A 15,399-nucleotide genomic window follows, 5' to 3' on the forward strand; every position below is an offset into this window, starting at 1 on the left:
ATGGAAGATTATTTTTTAAAAACATGCCCCTTTTACCTCCCACTCTCCAACATTTATTTACATTTTCTCCACCCTAACAATTCATGGCGCATCATCAGGGTAGTTGGGTATTTAAACCCCTGTAACATGGATCAACTAATAAGATGAGAGCGATGTCAAGGGCGGAGCGTTCTCCCAGCATGGGGCCCGTACTGATGCTCCTCTTCACACTTGTGTTCGCGGCTTCAACTGTCAACAACAACAGCATCAACGGGTCTCAAAATCAGAAGCTGGTCATCGGTTTCCAGGCTCCATGGAATGTGTCCTATCCCTTCAGCGCCATGCGGCTCGGCTCGGCCATACAGATAGCCGTGGAGAAGGTGAATACAAATCCCTCCTTCCTCGGAAACTACAGTCTGGATTTCGTGTACACGGACACAGACTGTAATCCCAAAGCTTCCCTGGGAGGGTTCATCCAGCAGGTGTGGAAAGAAAAGGTTTCCGCACTAATTGGTCCAGCATGTCCTGAGGAAGCAGAGGTAAGATTTGTGTGATGTGTATTAATAACAAAAATGTACAATTCATGCGTAAAGACTTGCTGTTTGTTTGGAGTTCCACAGGTGTCTGTCTTTGGTTCTCTTCAAATCATAAAAAGATTATTTACCAGCCATGGCAAAGCATTTTAAAATGTAAGCAGTCAATAATTACACTTGCTTGCATATTGTGATCATTTGCAAAACATTGAAATTCCATATTTAATTACAAATAGCACAAAGACAACATACCAAATGTTGAGAACTGAGAAATTCCATTAATTTAGGAAAATGTCAAAGCATTTTAAATGTGATGCCAGAAACACATTCCAAAAAAGTTGTAAAATGTTACAAAAAAGGGTTAACTTGCCACAGGTAAGTTTCATGATTTGGTAAAGCGCATTGGATAGAGTCAAAGTCTTCATGCCTATTCAGACTGATGGTAAAAGGCACAATATCTTTAATATGAATGTTGCAGAGGCGTAATGGGGGGACAAAGTGATCCCCCCCTCTGTGTCTGCTTTGGAGCGAGTAATAGAGGCGTTACAGGGGGGGGGATGGAATGGGTGGTGCCAGTGGGGAAGAACAGCTTTGTGTAAATGTCTGTGTGTGTGTGTGTGTGTGTGTGTGTGTGTGTGTGTGTGTGTGTGTGTGTGTGTGTGTGTGTGTGTGTGGAGCTCTGGCTCTGCCATGCTTCTGGAACGCCATAACGCAAATCATTTACAAACTGGGACACCATTATTACCCCGTTGCGAGATCAATATGAGGGTCTGAAGGTGTAATGACGGCAGAGCTTAGTAATGGAGCTGTTGCGCAATTGCACAATGAAAAGGGCTTTACTGAAGTAAAGATGGGGAGGGGTTTACCAACCTGTGAAAGACGGTGCTGGAAAAGAGTGCAGGTCTTTAAGAATGATTTTTTAAACATAAAGATGCAAGACTATCCCAACTTTTCTGAAACATGTTGGTATTGAATTCAAAATGAACAATGACGTTACTCACGATCAGTTTAACTTTTGAAATCTTGTCTTTCAGTCAAATTTGGTTTTCAAGGTTTTGCAAATACCCCGCTCAGTATTAGTTTACATTTTACACAACGTCCCAACTTTATAGTAAATTGGATTGTTTGTCAGCATATTGATACACCTAGCTAAACCTGAGGATGTTACATTTGAGTTGTGTTTCATCTGATTTTAAATCTCACAAAATGTGCATCCCAAGGTGATTACAGGTAAGATGTTGAGGTTGGTATAATGTAGACCCAAAAGCAGACACGGCAGCTAAATTGAAAGTTCAATGAGGTTTATCGCAGGCGTTGGTTCATGAGGGCTGACTGGTTGAGGCAGACATAAAATGCTTAGAATAGTTTGTTGGTGGAGCAAAATCTGGACAAAAGTTAAAGGGGGAGAGACACAAGGGAACCAGGAATACACAGGGGAAATAGGCTTACAGTCCGAGCAGTGACATAGTGTTGTTTGCATGCATGACTTCAATTAATGTTCTTTAGACATTTTTCTCGTTTGGGGGAAATAAATTGAACTTGCATTCCAGGTCACTGGTCTCATTGCATCCACATGGAACATCCCCATGTTCGGCTTTGTGGGACAATCCTCCAAGATGGACAACAGCAACATCTACGATTCCTACATCAAAATTGTGCCTCCCCTGAAAAGAAGCTCGGAGGTCCTCATCAAGACCCTGGAGTTCTTCGGCTGGAGTCACGTAGCAATGATCGGAGGTGGTTTAGATTCCAACACTTGGGACAAAGTTGACGCGTTGTGGAAAACTGTTGAGACTCCACTGAGAGAAAGGTTACATTTGGTTGCTTCTGTAAAGTTTGATACCAGCAATCGTGAGCTTGTTTATCTAAATGTTAAGTACATCTCAACAGTCACCAGAGGTAAGGAAGAACTAACCCTTCTATGCGCCTTAGTACCATATTTTTTCAATGGTGTTGCTGCTGTTTCTGTACTTGCTAAATGTTTCCTGTCATGCTTCAGTCATTGTGGTGCTAACAAACAGGGATGACTCCATGGCTCTGTTGCTGGAAGCTGAGCAACAGGGCATGATGAACGGAGACTATGTTTTCTTCTTGGTGCAACATTTTGAGGTCAGTGGCCCTGTGGTGAGTAAAAAAACTTTAAAACACATTAACAGTCACAGACATGGTGGAAACATGGTGTTGAAAAACACAAATCACTTGGGAGTGGGGGCATTTTTTTAAAGCAGGTTGGGAAGACCCAAGAGAGATGAGCTGTGAGTTGTATTTTCAAGAGATGAAATGGTTGCTTTAAGGGAAGTTCCACGCTGGAACTAACAGACAACAGTTGGGTGGAAACACATTCTCGCCATAGACTCTATAAAACATAGACATAGTCTCTGTGATGTCATCCATTGATTAAGGCAGAGGCATTCAAAGCTGAAGAATGGCGGTCACCTTTTTTTGTAATGCCATACTTACTTTCCATCAGCCTTGTAACAGGCAAAAAGTTGGAATAAAGTTGGGCCTTAAGCCTCCTGGCAAGCAGCCTTACAGATAGGACGCTGTACGGGTTGCGCTCGCCACAGAGTATAGGGCACAGAGCAGAAGGGGAACGCAATAATCAGAAGATTGCTACTTTTTGGAAGCACAGTTTGTTTCGGTCCATTATTCAGTTGAAAGCCCTGATATTTCTTCTGCTGCTGTTACCCACACCTGGTATGTCCAAACTGTTGGACATTTCTTTTCAATTTTGAGATTTTTCTCTGATTTCTGGGTAGGTCTTTAAACTAGAGCTCAGGAAAGCGGGACACCATTTGTTGTGATCTGATCTGCCTCAGATAATGCTGCCCCAGTATGTGATTTCCCTCATTCTGGCGTTCTGCGAGCAACACTGGTGTGACGTGTAAACAAACACAGCTGTGTTACACAAACATCCCATTTATATTAAAAAAAAATCCATTTAACACTGTTGCAATTAAACCATTTCACCCCACCATTGGCCTTGGCACCTTTCATGCCAAACAACGAGGGGTAATAACAACATTACAATCCCACCTTGAATAGGCGGGGGGGTAAAAAGGGGAACTGTTGAAAAGTCCATTGATGCAAGACAGAAGCTGACAAAAGCAGGCTCCTCAATTGTAGCTGGGGACAGTTTAATTTGTCAGCTGGAATGACAACTGTTGCTGGCAGATTTAATCAGCTGTCACCAGGAAGCTTGTAAAGCTAACGTTAGCTCCATGAGCCTGTTGAAAACATAATTTCCAGCCAACTCGTTTTGTCGTTCCCAGTTTTTAAGGATCTTAGATTTGCCCTAATAGGCTTGATGTTTTACAAGGTCTTGTCCCAGCACCCTCATCCGCTGATCCATGTAGAAGTTGTAGAAACAAATACAAAAGTATAGCAGTTAGTTTTGTTATTGGAAGTTAATGGAGGAAAAATATGACAAAGAAGCCTTTGGATAGACAGTCTATAATCAGATGCTTGACTACATATGATAAACTTTTTTCATCCCAATTCATATCATCAAACTATGCATTTCAAATCTTTCATCAAATGTTCCAACTTATTATCCTTCAATACTTCTTTACTGAGTCTTTTCTATGTTTATGTCTTTCCTGAGCAGGATAACTTGTGGAAATATTCCCTGAACAACCGGATTAACCAGGCTGCTATGAGAGCTTTTGACATGGTCTTCATTATTGGCCAGAAATCCTACGAAGGCTACGAGTATTACGACTTCTTTGAGCGGGTTTATGAAAAACTAAAAGGACACCCATTTCGGAGCAATTTGACTTCTAAAAAAGAGGTTAGCACTTGTGATTGCGACAAAGATCCCGTGCATAAATGTATTATTATGGTTTGGAATAACTCAACGGAATCATTTTATTTTGGGATTTCAGGTTAGCCCTTACTCGGCCTACGTGCATGATGCGGTGCTTCTTTATGCGATGGGACTGAAGGAAGTCCTCAAAGATGGCAAAGACCCTTATGATGGACGGCAGCTGCTACAGAGATTAAAAAACAGAAACGGCATTCGATTTTATGGTCGGTTTCAATAAATGTTTATCATTGGGAAATGTAAGAGAACTTGATCACAAATTAGGTCAATGGGTGAGAATTATCTGGGACGTTTTGGTTTGTATTGCTGTATTTATTATGTTTATCTTTAACAGTCCTTAACTCAATTGAATTATGGATTCATTACACCTTACGCCAGGCTACACATATCTGTTGACAGCTGGATGCAGTAGTGTTTTATCATTGCAGGTGCCTCTGGACTAGTCCACTTTGACGAGGAGGGGGAGAGGAATTTGGACTATTCAATTTACGACCTGCAGCATTTAGGAGATTCTACTAAATTTGTACCCATTCTCCATTATAACAGTCACACTAAAACTGTCAGGTGAGAAACACTTAAACACAGTCAGAAAATCTGACTTTAGTTAATATACCTTTCATAGGTAAAACAAACAAATGTCATTTCAGTCCGACGTCCATGTTTACTTCTGTGGTCTGGCCGAAGGGAAGACCTCCGTCTGATAATCCAGAATGTGGTTTCAACAATGAACTCTGTGAATGGATCACTAATGGTAAAGAAACATTTATACCCTTATATAACAACTTTAAACACCAACTATCTCAGTTTCTACATTTTCGTCAGACCTTTTGCACTCATAAATCATTATTCGTATCTTTTTAACCACTCGTCCAAATCAGGCTAACCACTCTCATAATTTTTGGTCTTGTCTGGATACAGATATCTTTCTGCTGGCTCTGCTTGTGACCTTTCCTGTCATTGGCGTGCTGTCAGTTTTTTGCATTGGCGTCCTAATTCTGCAGAAGTTACGACTGCAGACGAGGCTCGATGACTCCTGCTGGTGGTTGATCAACTACAGCGACATCACAATCATCAGGGAGCACTCAGTATGAGCACTAAAACATCTCTTGTCCTATTGGTAAAATATAAAAAGTGCATCTGTATATGAGCCTGGTGTGTGTTTACGCTCTTGTTCAGTGTATATTTTCGTCCTTCAGGGAGGTCATTCTTTATCTGTAGTCACCACAGCAAGTCAAAGTGTAAGCAGCGGCTCCCAGTCCACTTTCTCCAACAGCAGCTTTGGCCTGAGGGATAACACGGGCAAAGAACATGTCTACACCACCATAGGTCTTTTCCAGGTATAAGTTTTGAGTTTGAACTTTGTGACCTTTGCTGAACAGCAACTATTGGTGGCAAAACAAATGAATAGTTAAATAAGTCTTGTAGACTTTGTCCACTGCAATGAAGTGGAATTGAAGTAGAAGCAATTTCATTTGCAAAATGGCTCAATTGTGTCCCCTTCAAATCTTCTTATACAAAGCCAAGAAGTTCATTTCAGCAAGCTGTCCAAAAATGTTTTAGGCATTGGTATCATGTTTTGACCTAAAAGAAAGCCAATGGGTAAAAACCTTAGAAATAACAGAAAGTCTGGCCATGTTGTGGGCCATTCATCAGCAAACCTCAAAGTTGGCCACAGCAGAATAAAAAATGTTAATGACTGTTGCCAAAAAGGTGACTCGTACTATGTCCAGTCCTTCCCAAATGTTACAGGATCATTAACAATCCTGCCCTGCACACGTCTACGTCCATATACTGTCTTTCTCACAGTAGCCAATAGGAATAGGACTTGTCATCTTCCTCTTTAAAAACAGGATTTTGTAGTTTAAAATGTCAAATGCCTTTTTAGGTAAGTTATGATTATACCTTCAAGAATGATATTTGAAGGAAATGAATAAACAGATTTGAAGTCTACCATACAACTTTGCAGGGGGAATGGTAGCCATGTTACCCTGCCTTTCACTAACATCCTTTATTTTCTTCTTATAGGGAAATCATGTGGCCATCAAGTACATCAAGAACCCCGTTACCATTGATGTTCACAAACCCTCAATTATCCAAGAGTTTAATTTGGTAAAGTTCCTCTTTTTTTTCTTTACAAAATCAACTTTTACATGTACTTTCTCATTCCTCATTTTGATGAATGTGTTTGTAATAAATCTAAAGACTTTCACATGCATCCTATTTTTACTTATTAAGACATGTAAGTGAAAAATTAAAGTAGTTTAAAGTCTGTTATCTTAAAGTCTAAATGTTGGTCTAGTCAGTAAGTTTGTGTGCCTAACCATCTTAAACTTTTAAGACAGATGAAAGAGATGAAACACGAGAACTTGGTGCAGTTCTTCGGTGCGTGCATCGAACCACCCAATGTCTGTTTAGTCACCCAGTACTGCAGGAAAGGCAGCCTGAAGGTCAGTGTTTCTACTGCACGAACACACATACTTTATAATCGTAAGTATCATGGTAGAACTGACAATTTAATACTTATTTACTTAATATTTAATTTCCAAAAATAATAATAATAATATAGCTTTTGCAGTTTTAATTGTGGTTTTGTTAACCATTTTTTATGTATAAAAAAACATATGGCCATTTTAAAATGAAACTGTGTGTGTACTCTTTAATGTTCATTTTCTCTTTTCAGGATCTCATGACGGCTTCGGATGTTGGGCTGGATGGCATGTTTAAGCTATCCTTTGCTTATGACATCGTCAATGTGAGCCAAAGATGTTTAACATTTTATTTGTTTCCATTCTTAATCAGTCAATCTTTATCAATCTTTATTTGCATAGCACCAATCCAAATTCTCAAGACACTTAAAAAAAGGAGCAGGTCTAGACCTTACTCTTCGTTATATTATTTACAAAGCCCCAATATTAAGCCACTGTGAGCTCGGCACTATGCAACAATTCCTTGACATTTGTTTTATGTGCGAGTTAAAAGGCATATCTTGATCAAATAGAACTCATTCCTAACAGTGGTAGCTGGATGCCAGGCTGATGCCATTAAGGACAGTTAAATATAGAAAAAGTATCGCTGGGGTGTTTAGGGCCAAGCACAGTAACTTCCGTCTTGTCTGAGTTAAGTCGCAAATGTCCTTAAGACATGCTTCTAGTTTACATAACTGGTTGGTGTGATCTGGCTTCATAGAAACGTATAATTGAATATCATCTGCATAACAATGACAATTTATGGAGTGTTTCCTCATAATACTACTTAGAGAAAGCTTACAGTCGGTGAAAGGTGAAAAGAATAGGTCCAAGCACTGAACCTTGAGGAACTCCATGGCTAATCTTGGTGAGACTTATCATTAAGATGTACAAACTGAGATGGATCTGATGATGATTATGATATGATTTAAACCAACTTAAAGCAGTTATGTAATGCAATTGTAAATCTTACTGTTCATATTTCAGTTAACTGTTCACCTTTATTTGATTGCTTATTTTACAGCACAAAGGCCAAGTTGATAGTTCAAACCCTTTTCACCAGAAATAAAATATTCATCTTGAAATTATTGGGATCAGTGTATAAAAAGGCCAACCATGTTTTGTTTTCTTTGAAAGTGCATACTGTATTGCCCTGGATTCTAAAATATTGCAATAAAAACACTAACAACTTAGCCATCTTTCAATGTTAGGGAATGGAGTTCATTCACAAGAGTAACCTGAAATTTCATGGGAATCTGAAGCTCAGTACATGCCTGGTGGACAGTCGACTCCAGATAAAACTCTCTGGCTTTGGACTATGGGAGTTTAAACATGGAAACAGACCTATCATGCCATTGGAAAACCCCAAATATCAAGGTCAGTCGGTGTTTAAAGGGATATCTTAAATGTGTTATCAACTACTGTATGTTTATTACAAGAATGACAGTGCATTTTAAATTTTATAGGGGGGTAATGAATGGGTTATGACCAAAATGCTGCCTTAGTCACCAATGAATATCTGTCCTATTTTGTATCAAAGTTTTAGATTGGCCTAACTAACATCTGGTCAGTTGGAAATCAAACTGAATGAGAGGGGCACCAGACAAATCTGCCAGTTCAGATTTTTCTGCTAGTATACAAGTATAACATTTGAGTAGATTTGAACCACACCCATCTTTGGTTACTATTTGTTTGTGTTGTAGAGATGTATTGGACAGCCCCTGAACTTCTGAGAAAAGGTGGTCTCCCAAACAATGGGACGCCTAAAGGTGATATCTACAGCTTTGCCATGATCATGTGGGGGCTCATGTACAACAAGCTTTTCCCTTATGAAGACAACAACCTGGAGCCAGAGGGTGAGCATCATCAAAACAAGGACATTCAATTTGTTTGCCTCTAATTCATTTCCTCAGAGCAAATTTTAGAAACACTGAAGCAGACTTAAAAATGGCCAGGGACCTGTCACAAGTTTTAAAAATTCAATTCCATTTCTTAGTAACATATTTTAAACCACACTAAAGTAACACAGCTGGAATTGAAATTAATAGTGAATCCAATTGAAGATATCAAGTAACATGACCATGAGTTGACTGCAGTTTGGAGCTTAATGCTACTGTAGAATTCCTATGTTTAGTAAATTTGAAATAAATTACATTGCTGTTTTCCATCATGTCGAAGGAATAATGTGTATTCCGTCCCGGCCGTGGGACAGTGGACCAGATCTTTACCCTCGCAAGGATTTTTGGGGGGGCATGGGAATCTGCCCATCCAGTCTACATGTGTTTTGTAGATTTGGAGAAGACTTTTGACCGTGTCCCTCGGGGGATCATGTGGGGGGTACTGCAGGAATATGGGGTCCCGGGCCATTGGTACAAGCCATCTGGTCCCTGTATGACCAAAGTGGGAGCTGTGTCCGCATCCTCGGCACAAAGTCAGACACGTTCCTAGTGTCTTGGGGTCTTGTTTACGAGTGAGGGTAGGATGGAGCGTGAGATTGACAGACGGATTGGCTCGGTGTCAGCAGTAAGGCAGGCGTTGTGCCAGACCGTTGTGGCGAAGAGGGAGCTGAGCCTTAAGGTAAAGCTCTCGATTTACCGGTCGATCCTCGTTTCAGCCCTCACCTATGGTCATGAGCTATGGGTAGTGACCTAGCCCTCACCTATGGCCATGAGCTATGGGCAGTGACCGAAAGATATCACGGATACAAGCGGCCGAAATGAGTTTCCCCCGGAAGGTGGCGGGGCTCAGCCTTAGAGATAGGGTGAGGGGGGAGCTCGGAGTAGAGCCGCTGCTCCATTGCATCAAAAGGAGCCAGTTGAGGTGGTTTGGGCATCTGTTAAGGATGCCTCCTGGACGCCTCCCTTTAGAGGTTTTCCAGGCACGCCCAACAGGGGGGAGACCCCTTGGCAGACCCAGAACATGCTGGAGGGATTATATATCCCGTCTAGCCTTGGAACGCCTCGTAATCCCCGAGGAGGAGCTGGAAAGTGTTGCTAGGGAGAGGGAAGTCTGGGCTGACTTACTGCGCCAGCTGCCACTGTGACCTGATTTCAGATAAGCAGAAGAACATGGATGGATGGATGGATGTTTTCCATCGTCATTGCTGCCACACTGGACCTCAGTGAAACACAGGGGATATCAATCCTATTCAGAGATAACAACAGGCTTTTCAACCTCAAGAGCAGATTCAGCAGTATTACCATCTGATGCTGAGGCACGCAGGTGCACTGGCCACCCGACCACATCGCTAGAGTCCAAAAACGAAAATTAACAAAAACATTTCCAACCAGAATCTCCAAATATGATAACTACAGTGATTGCTTCTTCTTGCTTCATTATTTTATCCAGAAATTATCATGAAGTTGCGGAGTCCTTTCCAAGGGGAACCTCTCCGACCACTGTTGTCTGATCAGCTGTGTGATGAGAACATCAACTCAATGCTGAGAGCCTGCTGGAATGAAAACGCTGACCACCGACCCCCATTTACATCTATAAGGAGACAGCTGAGGGGTATCAGCCCTGAAAGGTCAGGCCTCTGATAATCTATTTTCTTAACAACAATAGGCTCTTTCATGCTGTTTCTAACTGTTTTTATCATATTGTATTTGGGTCTACAGAAACATTATTTTGTTACAAAGCTTAATTTGACATACATACATGAGTATGCAAATAACAATCAGGTAGCATGTTGTCATAAAGTATAGAACCTTAAGGAATTGCACACCTTTTGCCAGGGCTGCAAAATCCTCTAAGGCAAGATTATTTTATGTTCCATGGCCAAAGCATTAAGATGTCCCATAATTTAACAGAAATCTCTGTCAGCATTTTGAGATATCCAACAAGCTAACAACCACACCTGACTGAAAACCTAACTTCCTCGATGGTAGGCTATCATGATTTTCTGTACTGTAGTCATGCAAATATACTGGATAATATGGTGGATAAGTTGGAGAAATATGCAAATCACTTGGAGGAGGTGGTGGAGGAGAGGACCAATCAGCTGACTGCAGAGAAGTCCCGTGCAGACAAGCTTCTATCCAGCATGTTACCAAGGTACCAAATGAAATTCCATCAAAATTATCAATATTAAATTTCCTCAACTGGCAATTTATGGTAACCCATTCAAATCTAATGACCCTGATGCAATCTGTTGAATGGGCTTCCATGACCACATCCCTGTCCTTTAGTCAGGAATGTTGCTTTCTTTACATAGGTACATCGCAGATCTGCTGATGGCAGGGAAATCAGTGGAGCCACAAAGCTACGAAATGGTGACCATCTTTTTCTCTGACATTGTGGGCTTCACCTCCATGTGCTCCATCAGCTCTGCTATGGAGGTTGTTACCTTCCTCAATGACCTTTACAGCCTATTTGACGACATCATCAAGATGTACGACGTCTACAAAGTGAGTTGCATACAAAACTAGGCAATCTCCTTTTCTTTTCTTTTTTTACTTCCCAAGCGTAAGATAAGATGTATACCGCTCTTATCCAATTTAATTCAATTCCATTATATGTGTACAGCACATTTCATACACACATAAACTCAATGTGCTTTACAGAGGAAGAAAATAAATAAACACAATACAAATTCATTTAAATTGAAAATGAAAAAAATATCCTGATGTCCTTGATGTGAATATCAGGCCACAGCCAGCAGCTGGTGTTGCACAAAAACTGAAACTGAAAGATTACAGTTAGCCAGGCTTCATCAGAAAGTAACAAAATATGTAAAGGGATATGATACGATATGATGCGATACTACAAGACACGATACAATACAATATGGGAAGATAAAGTACTGCAAGACAAGATACAACAATTTACTGGCAATGGCAGAGGTATTGGTCTTGTAATGTAATTCTCTATCAGGAATCATTTTTGTATCATTCAACTACACGTACAACTTGTAATTTTTGTCATCTTTTTACAAGGTGGAAACAATTGGTGATGCCTATATGGTAGCCAGTGGTCTGCCCATCAGTAATGGCAATCAGCATGCTTTCGAGATATCCACAATGGCCCTGCATTTCCTGAAGGCCATCAAAGTCTTCAAAATTCACCACATGCCTTCAGAGAGTCTTGCAATCCGCATTGGGATACACTCAGGTAGGACAGAAGGATAAAAGCACTGCTAAACAAGTTCAGTGTTTTCTTCATGATGTATTTTGTTTGGTTGCTGAATTTTTTAATTTGGAAGGGACATGGAATGATATCAGTTGGCTAACAATTAGTATTTAGACTTAACAGGGTCCTAAAAAAGATGTTGGAAATGATTGACTTCTGAGGAGATTGGTACACTAACGTTCTGGATTTCTGTAGGTCCAGTGGTTGCCGGAGTGGTTGGCACCACTATGCCTCGCTACTGTCTCTTTGGTGACACGGTGAACACGGCCTCTCGAATGGAAAGTAACAGCTTACGTGAGTGAACTAAAACAATATATTTAAATAGACTTCCCATTCCAATCTCTTCTGATTTGACTTTAGGTTATTCTTCAAACCTTACGGATGGGACTTGAACTTTAGTGTAGTGCAAGCTCAAAAGAACGATTGTAATTGAGAGGGATGTCATTTTACCTTATGGGATGCCTTAACAGCTAGTGTGCAGCCAACTAGTGCCATGGTTGTAAGGTTGCCAGTATGTTGTTAAAGTCCAGCTTTTATGGTCTATATAAAAGCTAACTAAATGTAAGCTAGCATGCTGTTAGTATGAATTTTCATGAAATTCATTCATCTTGGTAACTTTGTGAAATGTATTATTCAAGTCTGCCTACCACCTGTTAACAGTCCTACCTTTAGGTGTCTGAAGCTGTAACCTTATGAGTGAAGCACCTAAGGAGTAGCAGATCTATATATGGAGAGGAGCCAACTATATGTTGTCAACAACTGTTTGCTAGACAGAGAGTCTACATCTGATAGTATACAAATCAATGTCATGTCATCTTCATTGTTTAAGGTGATGCACCCAAATAGAAAGGAATTTGTGGGTTGCACCTTTTTGACAGAATATAAGCAGCACTGTGAACACTGTTACTTTATCAGCACTTTGTCAGTCAAGTGATTTGGAAGCGTGCTTGTTTGATGAAGTTGTCTGACCTCGGCCGATTAAATGGTGTTATAATCTCCAGTCTGTTTCACGATTTCTTCATTGGATTTATATAAACAGAAACAATCCCCACCTAACACATGCTGACTTAAGTGCATGCATTCAATTAATAAAGCTGCTAGCTTGCCTCTTGTTAATGCTATTAATCGAATGTACGATCAAATCTCTGTCTTGGGACAAAACAAATCAAATTTAAAAATGTAACTGTCTGGTACTCCTCTGTGTATATTTCACACAGCCCTGAAGATTCACATCTCTCAGAGCACGGCTGACATTCTGGTGCAGGAGGGATCATTTGAACTGGAGGAGAGAGGGGAAATTGAAATGAAGGTGACACGAGTCTGCATGCAGTACAAAATTTATGGACAATGCATGGTTTGATATGTTTTTGATGAGTGTGTGTGTGTTTATTACAGGGTAAAGGGAGTCGTAAGACCTACTGGCTGACTAACAAACAAGGATTCAATCCTCCTCTCCCTATTCCCAACTCTCCAGCCACCAGTCTCAAACTACTCACTCAGGTACAGTAAAAACACAGCACACCTTACTATTTACTTACTTACTTAGCACCATTAACAATTTTTTTGTGACGCTTTGTCTAATCTGACTATGTTTGTGATTTCTCCGCTCCAGAAACTAGTAATGACCAGAGCAACAGAGAAAATGTTCAAGAGAAACGTCACCAAAATTCCCATGACAGATAGCATGATGACTACAGTGCACATCTAAAGAAAGAGAGGATAATCTGGAGGCCATTTTTTGAATAAATAAGATTACTACACAGGTGTCACATCATGCAGATGGACTTTCTCTCCTGCGTCTGTGTATAGAGATTGGAGAAAAAGTTGGAAAAGAGCTCGAAGTAAACATTTTGCGCAAAGACTTCAGGAGTTTCAAACAGTGAAGTGAACCAGGTTTAAAACATGAGATGTTTCTTGCTAATGTCCAACTGGGGCGCGGACTTCTGCAGGGGTAGCCTGAAGTGTGACGTGCACAAAGTCAAACAAATATCAGTTTGCTTTTTTTTCCCCAAATCTTTTTATCATATTTTTGCAGACAGTACAACATGATGTCACATAGGAGTAAATCAGAGCATCTGCATAGAGTAAAACAAAAAGCCCCAATTAAACAGAAAAACAAGACAATACAATAATAAACACCCATTTACAGTCCCAGCTTCCTAAGGTTCTCCATTAGCGCCTGTGGTAACATAGATACTAATAGGACAATACATGTAGACACAGACACATAAATATATATAAAAAAATAAGAATAAGAATAATAATTTAAAAAAAATATATATATATAAATACATACATATAAAATATCAGTTATTTACACTTTGATTTAAGTCCCTACTCTGACAGGGCAAACAGCCAATCACAGATTAGGCTCATGTCATCCCTGACTGCTCCTTTTGACACACCCCTGGTTAATCATCAAGCTAATAATTAGTTAATTAATTCATATACTTTTTGGTGGTATCTATATATATAGATATATATATATATATAATATTTTCCACAAATATCAAAGAATATTTATATTTATAATTATAGATAAAATAAATCCTAATGTATTTGTAGATTTGTTTTAAATTAATTAAAGTTAAATTTACAAATTCTGTGGTGGAACATAGTACACTCATTAGAAGTACCTCAATATGCTGAGTAACTGAACACTTCTTTGCACCACTACTGCTCAGCTGGTCGGGTTGAAATCACACTTGATTGGGTAAATCAATGCTCCAGCATAAATATTATTTTATACACAAGTACTCAAATTATTTATCATATTTCACACAAATAGACAAGTTTGTTATAAGATATTTAAATGTATTTGCCAGGGGTGCCATGGCCGAGTGGTTAGTTTGCTCGCCCCATGTACAATGACTACAACCTTGAAGCAGGCGGCCCGGGTTCAAATCCAACCTGTGGCTCGTTTGCTGCATGTCATTCCACACTCTCTCTCTCTCCCTGATTTCTGACTCTATCCACCGTCCCATCTCTCTAATAAAGGCATAAAAAGCTGAACAAAATCGATCTATATCTGTATACATTTGGCAGATTCTTTGATGCATTTTGTAACAGATTCAAGGTGCGGATGAGCTCATTTTAGTCCCTTTATCTTGGAGAGAAATAAACTCCAAAGGAATGTATGTAATTAATTTAAAACAATGGCATTTTTCACTTTGTTTTGATGCAACTTTATCAAACAAACAGATGATCACTGCGTCTTTTCACAACATGGCTGAAGGAGAGGAGGCAGAGGAGTCTCTATATACGACAGAAAATCTAACTTTGTCTCTCCAGAACTGCATGCAATCAACATGGAAATGTCAATTAAGAAATGATATAAACATATAAAAGTATATCCATTTGATTCATGTGTGTGTGTGTTGTTTTCATGTGAAGAGTCTGTTTTTAATGTCCGTATTGAATACATTATTTATTTATATTAATAAAATGTTCCTGGTGGATTTTTTCAAGAAGT

General features: G+C 39.8%; 1 protein-coding gene across 2 annotated transcripts; it reads left to right on the forward strand.

The window, feature by feature from the left end:
- On the forward strand, positions 1–14,705 carry gucy2g (guanylate cyclase 2g). Of its 2 annotated transcripts, none has more exons than XM_065950028.1 (22): positions 1–518; positions 2,063–2,411; positions 2,512–2,636; positions 4,120–4,302; positions 4,397–4,541; positions 4,764–4,899; positions 4,983–5,086; positions 5,254–5,420; positions 5,532–5,672; positions 6,361–6,444; positions 6,678–6,782; positions 7,016–7,087; positions 8,012–8,177; positions 8,504–8,656; positions 10,149–10,326; positions 10,713–10,853; positions 11,014–11,206; positions 11,735–11,909; positions 12,123–12,221; positions 13,145–13,236; positions 13,323–13,427; positions 13,540–14,705. In XM_065950028.1, exons 1-22 carry the CDS (start codon positions 144–146, stop codon positions 13,633–13,635), a joined length of 3,384 nt encoding a protein of 1,127 aa, XP_065806100.1. In that variant the 5' UTR covers positions 1–143; the 3' UTR covers positions 13,636–14,705. The 2 variants fall into 2 exon arrangements, with proteins under 2 accessions (XP_065806100.1, XP_065806101.1); XM_065950029.1 differs by having other exon boundaries at positions 2,512–2,621.
- The last annotated feature ends 694 nt before the right edge of the window (positions 14,706–15,399 follow it).

This window comes from Labrus bergylta, chromosome 21, assembly GCF_963930695.1.
Source record: "Labrus bergylta chromosome 21, fLabBer1.1, whole genome shotgun sequence".
NCBI classification, from domain to species: domain Eukaryota; kingdom Metazoa; phylum Chordata; class Actinopteri; order Labriformes; family Labridae; genus Labrus; species Labrus bergylta.